Source organism: Neltuma alba, unplaced genomic scaffold (assembly GCF_004799145.2).
Source record: "Neltuma alba isolate B1F8T4 unplaced genomic scaffold, ASM479914v2 tig00011428_pilon, whole genome shotgun sequence".
NCBI classification, from domain to species: Eukaryota; Viridiplantae; Streptophyta; class Magnoliopsida; order Fabales; family Fabaceae; genus Neltuma; species Neltuma alba.
This window is the reverse complement of record NW_021636111.1, coordinates 139,699-154,464: the sequence shown is the minus strand read 5'-3', so window position 1 is coordinate 154,464 and position 14,766 is coordinate 139,699. Positions and strand designations below refer to the sequence as shown.

At 31.0% G+C, this 14,766-nt stretch overlaps 1 protein-coding gene across 1 annotated transcript; it reads left to right on the top strand.

The window, feature by feature from the left end:
* The first annotated feature begins 3,779 nt into the window (after positions 1–3,779).
* On the top strand, positions 3,780–4,887 carry LOC114713494 (uncharacterized). Its single transcript, XM_028898161.1, has one exon. It carries the CDS (start codon positions 3,917–3,919, stop codon positions 4,529–4,531), a length of 615 nt encoding a protein of 204 aa, XP_028753994.1. The 5' UTR covers positions 3,780–3,916; the 3' UTR covers positions 4,532–4,887.
* The last annotated feature ends 9,879 nt before the right edge of the window (positions 4,888–14,766 follow it).

Sequence of the window (14,766 nt, the reverse complement as noted above, 5' to 3'; positions counted from 1 at the left end):
TATAGATTTGAAAAAAAAACTAAATATTGAAAAAATTTTATAGATTGAAAAAATGAATATTTTTTACAGTGTGAATTCACCAAAAATTTTACAAAGAAATTAACAAAAATTTGAAGAAACTTTCACAGTGTTTGATTAACAAAGATATATTAAATGAGAATTGTATTTGAAATGCACGTGCCAAGCAAGTACGGATGTGCTTTGGTGTTTTAAATTGAGACAAATTATGGGTTCAAAACCAGATTTTAAGTGAGATTTTCCACATAAAAATTTTGGATAAATATTTGTATTTTCTTTTCTTTTTATATTTGGATAAATTTCTTTTCTTTTTTCTTTGCATATAATTTTTATTTTTTCAGTTTGTTGTGATGGAAGTGGATGACTCATGGTGTTCGGTCCAGCTAAAGAATATACGAATAAGTTTATTAAATCAATCCAATAATAATTGATAATTTTAAAAGACAATCTTGATACTGTTTAATCATAAGCATGCATATGGAAGTACTAAATTAGAGAAGTTATTGCATTGTTTTAGAGTATATAAATACATTTTGATTAGTCATGTGCATTCACGTTTTTATCACTCTTATATGGTATTTTAATTATTAACTTCTGATTAAAAAATTAAGGAAATAATATTTAAAAATAATTAGAAATTAAAACATTCGTTCGAATGATATACGAATCTCTTTTATTTTTCGTCAAAGATATACGAATCTTAATATATTTAATTTATACAATTATTATCAGAGGGAGTTGATGTAATAGGGGTCGATTATATAATAATTCCCAAGCAATAAATGATAAAATTTATATAAAAATATATTATTTTGTAATTACGCTTAACAATCTAATTCATGTTTTAAATTATCCACCATCAAGTGTTGTTGAAAATAAAACCAGGGGGGAGTTTGATTATTATTAAAATATGTGGGGCCCATAATGTGAGATTTGTCAAATCAAAGAAGAATGGGCACGACGTGTCGTTTTGCTTCTGTTCGTCGTATGTTCAGTCCCTGGAAAACAGAAACGTCAAAAAAAAAAAAGGGTCATATTATTTAAACTTTTTTTTCACATGAAGTTTATTGTAGTGTTTATATCATACTACTCTAATTAATTATGTTTTTTTACCTCATTTTAATTATGTTTTTATGATATTAATGGATAATCAATAATTTTTAACATCTATTTCTGCTCTAATATATAATTAATGTGTGATTGTGGATTAAAAAAATTAAAATTTTCTTTTTGAATATAATGCAATCACATAAAAATTAGAGGGGGAAAAGAAAAATCTCGTAATAATTTACTAAATTTACATTACTTATTGATTTTTTTTAACTAATTTTCATGGTAAAACGTTAAACAATTCCTGATCCTTAATATAATTCATTTATAGAGAAAAAAGAAAAGTTTTTGTGGTGAACGTAAGTCACTTATAATATATCTATTTTTTTAATTTTTATTTTTATTTAATTCTTGCTGAAAGAGAGAAAAATAAAAGTGATGTGAGAATGATTTATAAATATAAAAAATTTTAATAAGAATAAAATTAAAAAATCTTATCAATTTAATATATTTTTTTATATGCGAAAAATGCTGCCAATAATTTATATTAAATATTCGAGTAGTACTCTTTTGTTTTTTTACTAATTATTTATGTAGATTGTATTATACTCCTCCGATCCTTATTATAAGACCCCATTTGACTTTTTATTTGGTTCTAATTATAAGATCCCAATCTATTTTGTCTCTTATATTTATACATTTTTTTTCAAGATAATCCTTCTAATAATAATAGTTTTAGCCCATATACTTAATTAGCAAGGATATTTTAGGAATGACAATATTTATTTATTATAAATAACCAACTTAACTTACTTCCTTAATCTCCTTAAATAAGTCAATTGGGTCTTATAATTAGGATCGGAGGAGTAACTTTTTAACTTATAAGTATCATCCGGCTTCTTAAGTTATAATAGGCTTGTTTAGAGTAATTTATAAATAATGTTTTAATTTTAATTTATAAAATATGATATAAGTATATGGAAAAAAATTATTTTAAACGTTTTTCTAGATAAGACCCATGTTTTTGACAAAAAAAAAAGAAGAAGAAGATAAGCAGCAGTCCAGGACGAGGGTGGGGAAGAGAATAAGAAGAAAGAGAAGGGTATTTTGGGAGAATGAGAAAGCGGGAGCGGATAAAGGCATAGACATGTCACTGTACGTGGAAATTAGTGAGAGGATGCGTCATTAGAGTAGGCGCCTAACGTGGCAAGGATAGAGAGGGCGTATATGTCAGGCTGTCACATAATAATCTTAAAACGGTTCACTTCAATTGTCGTTTTCTGGAGTATAGGTGCCCCAGCCCACAGCTTTCTTCTTACTCAAGTGCCGTTACAAAACCCTACCCCATTCTTTACGCTTTGGTCCACCCAACCCAACCCACTCTCTCTCCCTTGATTATATTAAACCTCCTTGCTTCACTTTTCCTCTTTTTGCTGCCATGCCCCTCTTCTTTACATATACTACCTCCGGTCCTAATTATAAGACCCAGTTGACTTATTTGAAGAGATTAAGGAAGTAAGTTAAGTTAGTTATTTGTAATAAATAAGTGTTGTCATTCCTAAAATATCCTTACTAATTAAGTATATTGGCTAGAACTATTATTATTAAAAGGATTATCTTGGAAAAAAATGCATAAATATGAGAGACAAAATGGATTGGGGTCTTATAATTAGGACCAAACAAAAATTCAAACGGGGTCTTATAATAAGGACCGGAGGTAGTATCTCCTTTTCTCTTTATTCCTTCTATTTTCTGTATTTAAGTGATTGATTTCGTAAATCAAAAATAAAGAGAATAACAATTGATATGATTATGTTCATAGATATTGAAAATTTTAAAATAAATTGTCTTGAAAAAATATATCATTGTGGTTTTTCCTATAAGGCACAGTAAGCAAAAATTATAAAGCATGCCATTATTTTTATCACTAGTTCTTTTTTCTTAACATCTCAATAAATGTTAGTGTATTTACTATTTCTGGTCCTTGTTATAAATAAATCTAACATATTTCGTATTATAATATATCTTCTTTAAAATATTAATTTTTGTTTTCACATGGTATTCCTGACTAATTATAAGATTTTTGAGTTAATTAATCAAACTCTCCTAAATAACAATTTTTATAAAGGCTAATTTTAATATTTTGTTAGAAATAGTTAATTTTAACTAATTCATATAAAGTTGTTATTAGTTGTTTATGATAAGAATTGAAAGAAGTAATTTTTAAATTATATATATTTGACAGGAACAAATTTAAAAATTCATCAAATTTTTAGATTGGAGTTAATGAATTCTAAAGCTTTAATAAAATATGTTAAAAATAATTTATAAATAAAAATAGAGCAATAACTATATAATACAAATTTAAGTATTTTTCAATGTATATTATTTTCACAAAATTTATAAATAAAAAATCCAATTGTGTTGATAAAAATCTTAAATATTTAAACTAATAAGCAAACCTTTCTTTACCCAAAAAAAAAAAAAGAACAGACCTTTGAAAAAAAAGGTGCATGCATGAAAGAAAAAGCATATCGGAGGCATAAGTGCAATACTGAGAAGTAAATACCTCAATCACAAATATCCCAAACCCTAACCCGGTTTTGGTTCTCTCTCCTGGTTTTACTTTATCCGAGTTCTCTGGTTCAGATTCCCTCGACTTCAAAATCTTATAAATACATAGCTTGAGTAAAGGTAGGTTTGCCAAACCAGGGAGCCGATCCCGGCTTATTAGGAAAAAAGAAGAGGAAAGTGCCTGCTCTTTCCCTTTCGATCTCTCTCTAGTATCTATTCTCACTATTCCTATTCATTTTCTCTCTCTTCTGCAACAACAAAAGGATCTGTGAAAATGGCGGCATCTACTAGAAGATCACGCGGACCAGTTCTCCGATCTCTCTCTCCTTCCGGCAGATTCTGCAATTCTCGCTATTCTTCGCCTTCCTGTTCCTCCACTGCTTTTGCTTCATCTAGCTCAAGCTTTTCTTCTCGCTCCACAACCTTCTTCCACCGTTCGACCTCTCCCACAAGTGTCAAACTCTGTGGTTCATCTGGTAGCTCTGCTCCTTCCGTTCGGTTCTCTGTGGAACGCTCCATCTCTCCGAAGAGGTCAATCTCTGTCACTCCTCGATCCGGCTCCAGCAACGCTAGCCAAGTGGTTCAGAAACCGAGCCATCAGAAGCGAACCTGCATGTGCTCCCCGACCACGCATCCTGGATCCTTTCGATGCAGCCTTCACAAGGGCTTTGCCTCCCGCTCGGTGGGTCCGTACTCTCCGAACAGGCTCAACGCGCGTAGATCAGCGATGACGAACTCTCTTGTGCGAATCGGCGGCGTTGAGGGAGATCTGGTGAAGAGAGCCTTGTCGGCGTTGATTCGCCCGTCGTCGCATCAGCAAAGGAGGCGGGCAGATTTCCAGCCGAGGCCGAGTAGGCTTTCGGTCATGTCCAAAGCTGAAGGTTCATGAGGTGCATTTTTGTGTACGATTTGAGTTCTTGATTGCGGCGTTCCCTGGCGAGGTAGCACCCGACCTGACGACCGGTGAGGACGGCAGCTGCGGCAGCAGATTTGGCGTTAGATTCCATGAGATGGTGGGAGATCTGATTGCTGCGGTGTCAATTCGGATTGGACTCTGTTTTTTGGTTCTCCGGAGACGGAAATGAGATCGACGACCCATGATTATCTTCGCGCGCGAGCCTGTATATAACTACATATATATAGAACTTCGATGAATCACTGGCTGCCAATATGGCAATTCTGGGTGCTTCTGGACTTAATTTCAACGAAATATCAATTAACATATAACACCGATTTTAACCAAAATATAAATCCATCCTAACTTCAATTTGATTCTTCTCATTACCCGAACAATCCGTGTGTTTATTGTCCTGTTCGCCGGGAATTGACACCATTTCCTTTCCATGTCAAATTTAGCGGTCCATTTCCTCCCAGATTCGGTTATTTCCAATCTCCGATGCCTTCTTTCTGGGGTTACCGTTCGGATGAGTAGTCGTTCATGTATGGCTTTTCATTACCATCTGTGTGTTTCTCGTCGACCTTCCCCGTTTGTTCACTGGTGAGTTACTTTCCCCCCTTTCAATAGTTCGGTATTATTTAGACTTTAGAGTGGGGGCTAATTGTGCTTCTTCCTTTTTGCTGGCATTTTTTTTGGTTCCAGTCATTATATATCTTCTGTTATTGATATTTGTGAATTCTGTTTGTTTTGCAGATTTCTTTGGGAGGATGAAAAGGGGAATAAATGGGCATAATTGAAAGTTTGACCTAGAATAATAGATTGATTAGCTGCCTTCCATGACGGAGTGACTTGGGATGGTGAGGAACAGCTAAAAAAATTCCAGTGGAACGTGATGCAGACATTTTGTGACCCATGACATAGAAAATGATAATGGTTCAAAAGGCAAAATACGGTATAAATATGAGTAAAACTTTGTGATAGACAGTAATGGCAATGATTTAGTGAGAACATTTAAACTTTTTTAGAATATTATAATTATAAGTAATATGAGAAATTGATTACCTAGTTATCTAAAAACAACATCTAAGTGCTGGTCCAAAAAAAAACATCTAAGATGTAATAGTATATACTCCTCCGGTCCTTATTATAAGATCCAATTTGACTTTTTATTTGGTCCTAATTATAAGACCCAATCCATTTTCTCTCTTATATTTATGTATTTTTTTCCAAGATAATCCTTCTAATAATGATAGTTTTAGCCAATATACTTAATTAGCAAGGATATTTTAGGAATAACAACACTTATTTATTATAAATAACTAACTTAACTTACTTCCTTAATCTCCTCAAATAAGTCAATTGGGTCTTATAATTAGGACCGGAGGAGTACTTTTCTTAGGGCGGAAGATATTATAATATCAATGCACTGAGCAAACTTAATTTTAGAGGAATCTAAATAATTGAGAAGGACAGGCTGTTAAACATTATTTTTCAGTCCATATCAAAAACTGATGCCACTGCTCCATGTTTGAATACTCACTGAAGGTTCCGCGTGACGCGGAATACATGCTAATGCATACTACGTATGGAAGAAACGGCCCTTCGGGACCCGGAAGGCCCTTCTTGTTCCGCCTTCTACTGTAGACAAAATTTTGTTTGGGTCGAAAATCATTATTTAAAAAATGTTAATATGAACAACAAAATTACGTTGCCAACATTTAAACAATTTATAAAATTCATCATTTAACTGATTAATGAATTAATTTTCATGTAATCTAATAATTTCATTGTGTTGAAATGCTTTTAGGTACAAACATCCTTTTAACTACTATAAGACCTTGTGTGACTTTTATTTTAATCTTAAATATAATATTTTAATTTATTTTACCTCTTATATTTATATATTTTTTCTAAAATAATCTTTCTAACAATGGTAGTTTTAACCAATATACTTTATTAGTAAGGATATTTTAAGAAAGACAATACATATTTATTATAAATAACTAAGTTAATTTCTTTTCTTAATCTCTTCAAATTAGTCAATTAATTTTTATAATTAGGACTGGAGGTAGTATTATAAGGGTGAAAGTACTGTTGTAATTGGGTATTTTGGTTTATCCATTTTTTTCTGACAAGAGAATAACTACAATGGTAGTAATTTTTTTATATACAAATAAATTATAATGAAAATAAAAAGAAGTTAATTTGATGTCAGTTTACTTGGAGTACTTGACAAACTTGGCAACGCCCAACAAGAGTCTTGCCGTTCATAAATAAGTGAGTAGGGGTGTTCACGGGACAGATCAGGACCGGGACAGGCCCGTCCCGGTTCCGTCCCGATGAACAGTAACGGGACAGATTTTCTGTCCCTGTCCCGGCCTGTCCCGGTCCCGGTCGGAACGGGACCGGAACGTCCCGAAATTATTTTTTTTATTTTTTTTAAAAAAAATCTGATTTTTTAAATTATATTTTTTTGAGCTTAAATCTTATAAAAACATCTTTTTTATTTGTTTGGGCACTCTTAAACAAAAGCTCAAAATATTACATATAATAGTCATTAAAAACTCTAAACAAAAGCTTTTAACACAATAAAAACTTGCTAAAAATTCTAATCATCAATAATCTCAAATTATTAACAAATATAAAAACTCTAAATAAATATATCCATAGTTCCATACAATAGTCTCAAATCTTAAAAAAATATGAAAAAAATGATATTATATAAAAAATTAAAAAAAAGGAACCGGGACGGGACCGGGATGGGACGACCCCGTCCCGTGTCCCGTCCCGTCCCGGTCCCTTTTTTGTCCCGTCCCGGTTTGTTCCGTCCCGTCCCAATAAGACTGGGACCGGAACGGGCCGACCGAGACGAGCCGGCCTTGAACACCTCTATAAGTGAGCACTATGGCTAGTGGTAGAGGTCTCTATTTTAAGATTTTATTTGTGTTTCTATTTTAACAGCTTATTTTGAAAAAATCATATCTACCTGACCAATCACCCTTTTTAAAACAAAGTTGGCACATAGTTTGCCCATTGCTTGCCCTCTTTCTTTCCATTGTTCATTTTTTAAATGAATTTTTAATTAACACTTTGGACATGCCCTATTTTTGAAAATTACAAGTTATTTATTTGTGATTGGAATACTATGTTTGGGAGCTAACAGCCTTATAATTTGATAGCGTGTAAGCTCTTTATATAAGTGCTGGGTTGTGTGTTAGATTTAATTCGAAAATTAATGTATTATGTTGATTAAATTACTAGTGTTGAAGCTACAGACAGCTAGCTTCATGTTTTAGAAGGTCAAACTCTGCCAAAATCTATATAAAGCAGTATTGTACTAACATTCTCAGTGAAAATTTAGTACCCACATGAACCTTATCTGTTTATTCTACTCTTGTGAGGGAATTTAGTGCCCATACATGTATGCTCCTATGTGACGCAAGACAATGCCTCACTGGGACCTCTTTCTGGATAAGATCCCTTCCTCTCTCTCTAGATTATAGATTATTGAAATTAAACAATTTTTCAACATTTTTTCTCCCCTTCCTTTTAGGTGAGCTTTTATGATTTGTTGGTGACTTTGGTTCCCATTTATTATTCTACATTAATTGCTTCACCATTTTTTTTTTTGGGTTTCTGCTCCCTATCGTGTCATGTTTCATTTGGCTTGGTTTGATTTGATTTGCGGTAATCAATTATAATGTGATTTTCATACGTTTGTAGTAATTAGTCATCATTATGTAATTTTTAGGAAGAATTATTATACTATTCCCAAAAATGAAAAAATTTCTCCCTGTTTGTGTCATTTTTTTCAATTTTATACTATCCTCTCTGTTTTTTTTTTTTGGACTTAAGTGTCACATACGCGCTTCACATTTCAAAAATCCAAACAACCCACGGAATGTAGAAATAGGACAATTTGATGGGTTGAGTTGGTTACACTTAAACTTGCTCTTAAAGTTGGACCAAAAAATTAAAAAAAAGGAAGACAAAACTTGGTCTTAAAGCTTTGAGCATAAAATATCTGACAAGTACATGCTCGTCAGCCACTAATCCAACGTTTATTGTACCTGATTATTGCTACATATTTTGAAATTGAAGATGCCGTCTGACTAATTATATCTTGAGATAATTTAAATTATTATTAATGTGCCTAATTATTAGTGCGTACTCTATTTTGAAATTGAAGATGCTGATTAATTAATTATAAGCTGAAGTATATATTTGGTTTTTTATCTTTACATAATATTTTAGTTTGGTTCTTTAACTTTAAAAAACATATTTTTAGCCTTTTAATCTTAAAATTGTTAGTCTTAAATGATAATTTTTTTACAATAATCATAAATATTTTAAAAATTAAATTTCATATGTTAGTATTTGAAAATATTTTATCAATGCTTAAAATATTAATATCATCATTTTTTGTTAACGATTTTATAATTAAAAAACTAAAAGTATACATTTTAAAGTTAATAAACTAAATTAAAATCCTATATAAAGTTAGATGACAAAAAGTATACTTTAGCGTTAAATTAATTATATGTGTTGAGATAATTTAAATTACTCTTTTTTTGGGGTCGATCCCGTGACTTATCATCTTGCAACTCCATCGTTATTTCTGTTTTATTTGACTGAATCCAGTAATGTCACACGCACAAATTAAATGTATATTTGTTTATTATCCATTTTTATAAAACGTTAAAACTGGTTTACATATAAATTCAACTTTTGTCTTTGACATGTGCGTGCTTGCTCGTTGGATCATCTATGAAGTCATGGTTCCGCAAACATGTACCTTTAAGCTCAAATACGTAGATACGAAACGACAACGTTTTAAATGTCTCCGTGTTGATGATGTTCCGTTCAAGATTCAAGCAGAGTTCACCATGGTTAAGTTCGAATTTATTACGAATATTACGTTGATGTTTATTTATCCTTTTCTTTTCAATTTTATCAAGTAACTTTTACTATTTTTACTATCTATTACTCATCTACTATTTTATTTAATCTCGTAACTCACGTATACTCACCTTCATGAGATTAATTATCCATTGTTTGTTATTTAAGGATAAGTATAACCTATATGTAAGACTATACTTATAAATAAGGCATGTTATTTGTGTGGTGGTGTAAGCAAAGAAATACAATACTTCTCTCATTTTCTTATCTTCATCTTTTTTTTATTATACTTTTGTGGTTGTATTTCATAAGACGTTTGGTTCCATTTCATAAGAAAATTTTATAATTTGACTAGAGATTAATTAAAGGCTCTGTTTGGCATGATATAAATCATTTATAAACACGTTTGATATAAGTCGAAACAAAACTTTCCTCATATACTTATCTCATATTTTATAAATTACCATTGAGCCAAACGGGTCGTACCTGGGTTTAATTAAAAGCCTCTCCTCCAGCTATCAACCAAATGATTATATTGGAAGAGTAGCCACTAGCCACCCTGCGTCCTTCAGGAATTGGATAACATAATTTAATAAGCAAAAGGGGCATTTTCTGCTCAATGATTAATCTTCAATACCGTAATCACTTAAATTATTGTAGAAATTATTGCTTGATATATATACACAGAGGGTGGATAAAGATATTCTAAAGCAAATGATTCCCTTTAATGAAGTCAATGTTTTGCCACTTCAAATAGAGAGGATTAATTGTTATATCCTCAAATTATTAAAAAATTATTACATTCCTAGGACCATTTACACTCTTTGTAAAACTCATCAAGAAAAATATTATTTAGAGATGGTTAATTTGTAACTAATTACAGATGACTATGAAAAGGAGCATGGAATCCTATGCATCATACGTGCACATAGAAGAGTAAACAATCTAAACTTTCTTTTTTGCCAGAATAAACAACCTAAACTAAAATTATGACAAAACGATTAACTTAGCAGAAATTACTCCAGCTCAAAACAGACACGTGTCAGGACCAGAATACACAAGTTTGATGGTGTGGCACTCTGAAATTTTAGAAGGCACCATCATTGAGCATTCAACCTCTCCTTTTTTATATATATCAAGAAAAATTATAACTCGATTCATCAATATTTATTGTCACCACCAACATTTAAACAATTTATAAAATTCATCATTTAACTGATTAATGAATTACTTTTCATGTAATCTAATAATTTCATTGTTGAAATGCTTTTAGGTACAAATATCCTTTTAACTACTATATGTAGTACTTCCGGTCTTTAATATAAAACTTTGTTTGACTTTTATTTTGGTATTAAATATGAGATCATAATCCACTTTATCTCTCATATTTATATATTTTTTCAAGATAGTTCTTCTAACGATGGTAGTTCTAGCCAATATACTTGATTAGCAAGGATATTTTAAAAAAAACAACACATATTTATTATAAATAACTAACTTAACTTTTTTTTCTTAATCTCCTCAAATTAGTCAATTAGTTTTTATAATTAAGACCGGAGGCAGTATTATAAGGGTAAAAATACTGTTGTAATTGGGTATTTTGGTTTATCCATTTTTTTCTGACAAGAGAATAACTACAATGGTAGTAATTTTTTTGTATAACAATAAATTATAATGAAAATGAAAGAAGTTAATTTGATATCAGTTTACTTGGAGCAATTGACAAACTTGGCAACGCCCAATGAGAGTCTTGCCGTTCATAGATAAGCGAGCACTATGGCTAGTGGTAGAGGTCTCTATTTTAAGATTTTATTTGTGTTTCTCTTTTAACAGCTAATTTTGAAAAAAATCATATCTACCTGACCAATCACCCTTTTTAAAACAAAGTTGGCACATAGTTTGCCCATTGCTTGCCCTCTTTCTTTCCACTGTTCATTTTTTAAATGAATTTTTAATTGACATTTTGGACATGCACTAATTTTAAAAATTGCAAGTTATTTATTTGTGATTGGAATACTGGGTTTGGGAGCTAACAGCCTTATAATTTGATAGCGTGTAAGCCCTTTATATAAGTGCTGGGTTGTGTGTTAGATTTAGTTCAAAAATTAATATATTATGTTCATTAAATTACTAGTGTTGAAGCTACAGACAGCTAGCTTCATGTTTTAGAAGCTCAAACTCGTTCACAGTCAAATACTGCCAAAATCTACATAAAGTAGTACTGTAGTAACACTCTGAGTGAAAATTTAGAACCCACACATGAACCTTGTCAATTTATCCTATCCTTGTGAGGGAATTTAGTACCCGCACATGTATGCTCCCATGTGACGCAAAGCGTTGCCTCACTGGGGCCTCTTTCTGGGTAAGATCCCTTCTTCTCTCTAGGCTATAGATTATTGAAATTCAGCAATTTTTCAACATCAACATTTTATTTCTATGTTTTAGTTCTCCCCTGCCCTTTTAGGTGAGCTCTTATGATTTGTTGGTGACTTTGGTTCCCATTTATTATCCTACATTAATTGCCTCACCATTTTCTTTTTGCTTTCGGTTTCTGCTTCCTATCGTGTCATGTTTGGTTTGCTTTGATTTGATTTGCGGTAATCAATTATAACATAATTTTTTTATATATTTGTAGTAATTAGTCATCATTATCTAATTTTTAGGAAGAATTATTATAAGATGCCAAAAAATAAAAAATAAAAAATCTCACTCTGTCATTTTTTTCAATCTTATAATATTATCCCCTTTTTTGTTGTCGACTTAAGTGTCACATGCACGCTTCACAATTCAAAAGTCTAAACAACCCTTAGAATGTAGAAATAGGACAATTTGATGGGTTGAGTTGGTTACGCTTAAACTTGCTCCTAAAGTTCGCCCCAAAATAAGATCAACAAAACTTGGTCTTAAAGTTTGGGTCCGTATTCGAAGCACCCAGTGCTTATTACTTGATGAGCAATCTGGACTGATTTGGAGAGTGCAGATTTAATATTTTTAAATAATTATTTTAAAATAGAAAAATTATTTTTAAAAAAATAATACGTAAGAGATTATCTTTATTTTTTATTCCATGCCTATTAGAACAATTATTTTAAAAAAAATAAAAATAAAAAAAATTAGATCTGGACCATCCAAATCCGATGAGCATTAAGTACTTATCAGTTTTGATGAGCACCCAATGCAAATTCTTAAAGTTTTGAGCATAAAATACCTGACAAATACTTGCACATCACTAGTCCAAAGTTTAATGTACCTGATTATTGCTACATACTTTGAAAAATGATAAGTTCCACATCATCTGAAATCTTGATATTGATAGGGTTTAAATATTCTTTGAGCACTTTCTATTTACGAGATAGTTTTTGGGCGGGATCCCAAGGCCCAATGTGATATCAGAGCCTTAGTTGTGGGAAAAGATGAAGAGCAGTAAAATGAATGATAAGTCCCACGTCGCCTAAAATCTCAATACCTACAGGGTTTAAGTATCTTACTCACGAGTTAGTTTTTGGGTTGGACTCAAAAGTCCAATAATATGTTGGGATAATTTAAATTACTAATTTACCTAATTATGCATACTCTATTTTGAAATCAAATATGCTGATTAATTAATTATAAGTTAAAGTATATATTTGGTTTTTTATTTTTATATAATGTTTTAGTTTGGTTTTTTAATTTTAAAAAACATATTTTTAGTCTTTTAATCTTAAAATTGTTATCCTTAAATGATGATTTTTTACAATAATCATAGGTATTTTAAAAATTAAATGTAATATGTTAGCATTTAAAAATATTTTATCAATACTTAAAATCTTAATACCATCATTTTTTGTTAACGGTTTTATAATTAAAGAATGAAAAGCACACATTTTAAAATTAATGGGCTAAATTAAACCCTGTATAAAGTCAGATGATAAAAAGTATACTCTAGGCTTAAATTAATTATATGTGTTGAGATCATTTAAATTACTTTTTTTTTTGGGGATTGATCCTGAGACTTATCATCTTGCAACTCCATCGTCATCTCCGTTTTGTTTGACTGAATCCAGTAATGTCACACACACGCACACAAATTAAATATATATTTGTTTATTATCCATTTTTATAAAACATTAAAACTGGTTTATACATAAATTCAACTTTTGTCGTTGACATACGCGTGCTTATTCGTTGGATCATCTATGAAGTCATGAGCTCCACAAATATGTACCTCTCAGCTTAGATACGAGCATGTGAAAGGACGACGTTTTAAATGTATCACTGCTGATAATGTTCCGATCAGGATTCAAGTAGAGTTTATCATAGATGAGTTGAATTTTATAATTCAACCAGAGATTAATTAAAGGCCCTCTCTTTAGCATCATAATAGAAATCACTTATAAACATGTTTTATATGAGTTGAGATAAAACTCTTCTCACATATATATCTCATATTCTATAAATTACGATTGATCCAAATGAGTCCTAATTAGGTTTAAATTAAAAGCCTCCGCTCCGGTTATTAACTAAATGATCATATTGTAAGAGTGGCCACTAGCCACCATGTTTCCTTCAGAAATTGGATAACATAATTTAATAAACAAAAGAAGCACGTGTTTTCTACTCAATGATTTATCTTCAAAACCATAAACATCTTTTTTTTTTTTTTAATTTCACTTAAATTATTTTAAAAATTAATTGCTTGATATATATACACAGAGGATGGATAAATATATTCTAAAGTAAGTGATTCTGAAGTCAATGTTTTGCCACTTCAAATGGAGAGGATTACTTGTTATATTCTCAAATTATTAAAAACTTATTATATTCTAGGAATTGGACCATTTATACTCTTTGTAAAAATCATCAAGAAAAATATTATTCAGAGGTGATTAATCTGTAACTAATTACAGATGACCGTGAAAAGGAGCATGGAATCTTATGCTTCATACCTGTATATAGAAGAGTCAATAATATAAACTTTCTTTTTCGCCAGAATAAATAATCTAAACTAAAATTATGACAACATGATTAAATTGGCAGAAATTACTCCAGCTCAAAACAGACACGTGTCAGGACCAGAATACACAAGTTTGATGATGCGGCACTCTGAAATTTTAGAAGGCACAAGCATTGAGCATTCAACCTCTCCTGTTTTTGTATATATGAAGAAAAATTATAACTCGATTAATCAATATTTATTGTAATTTTAGATCCTCGAATTCAAGCTATAAAGACACGTGACTTATGAGAGCAATATTATAATTTTCTTTTCAGGATGTGATGCTGAGATGGCGTTCTGAAATTACTGCCTTGCCCCTCTTTCTCTTTTTTTCTAGTGAATAAACCCAAAC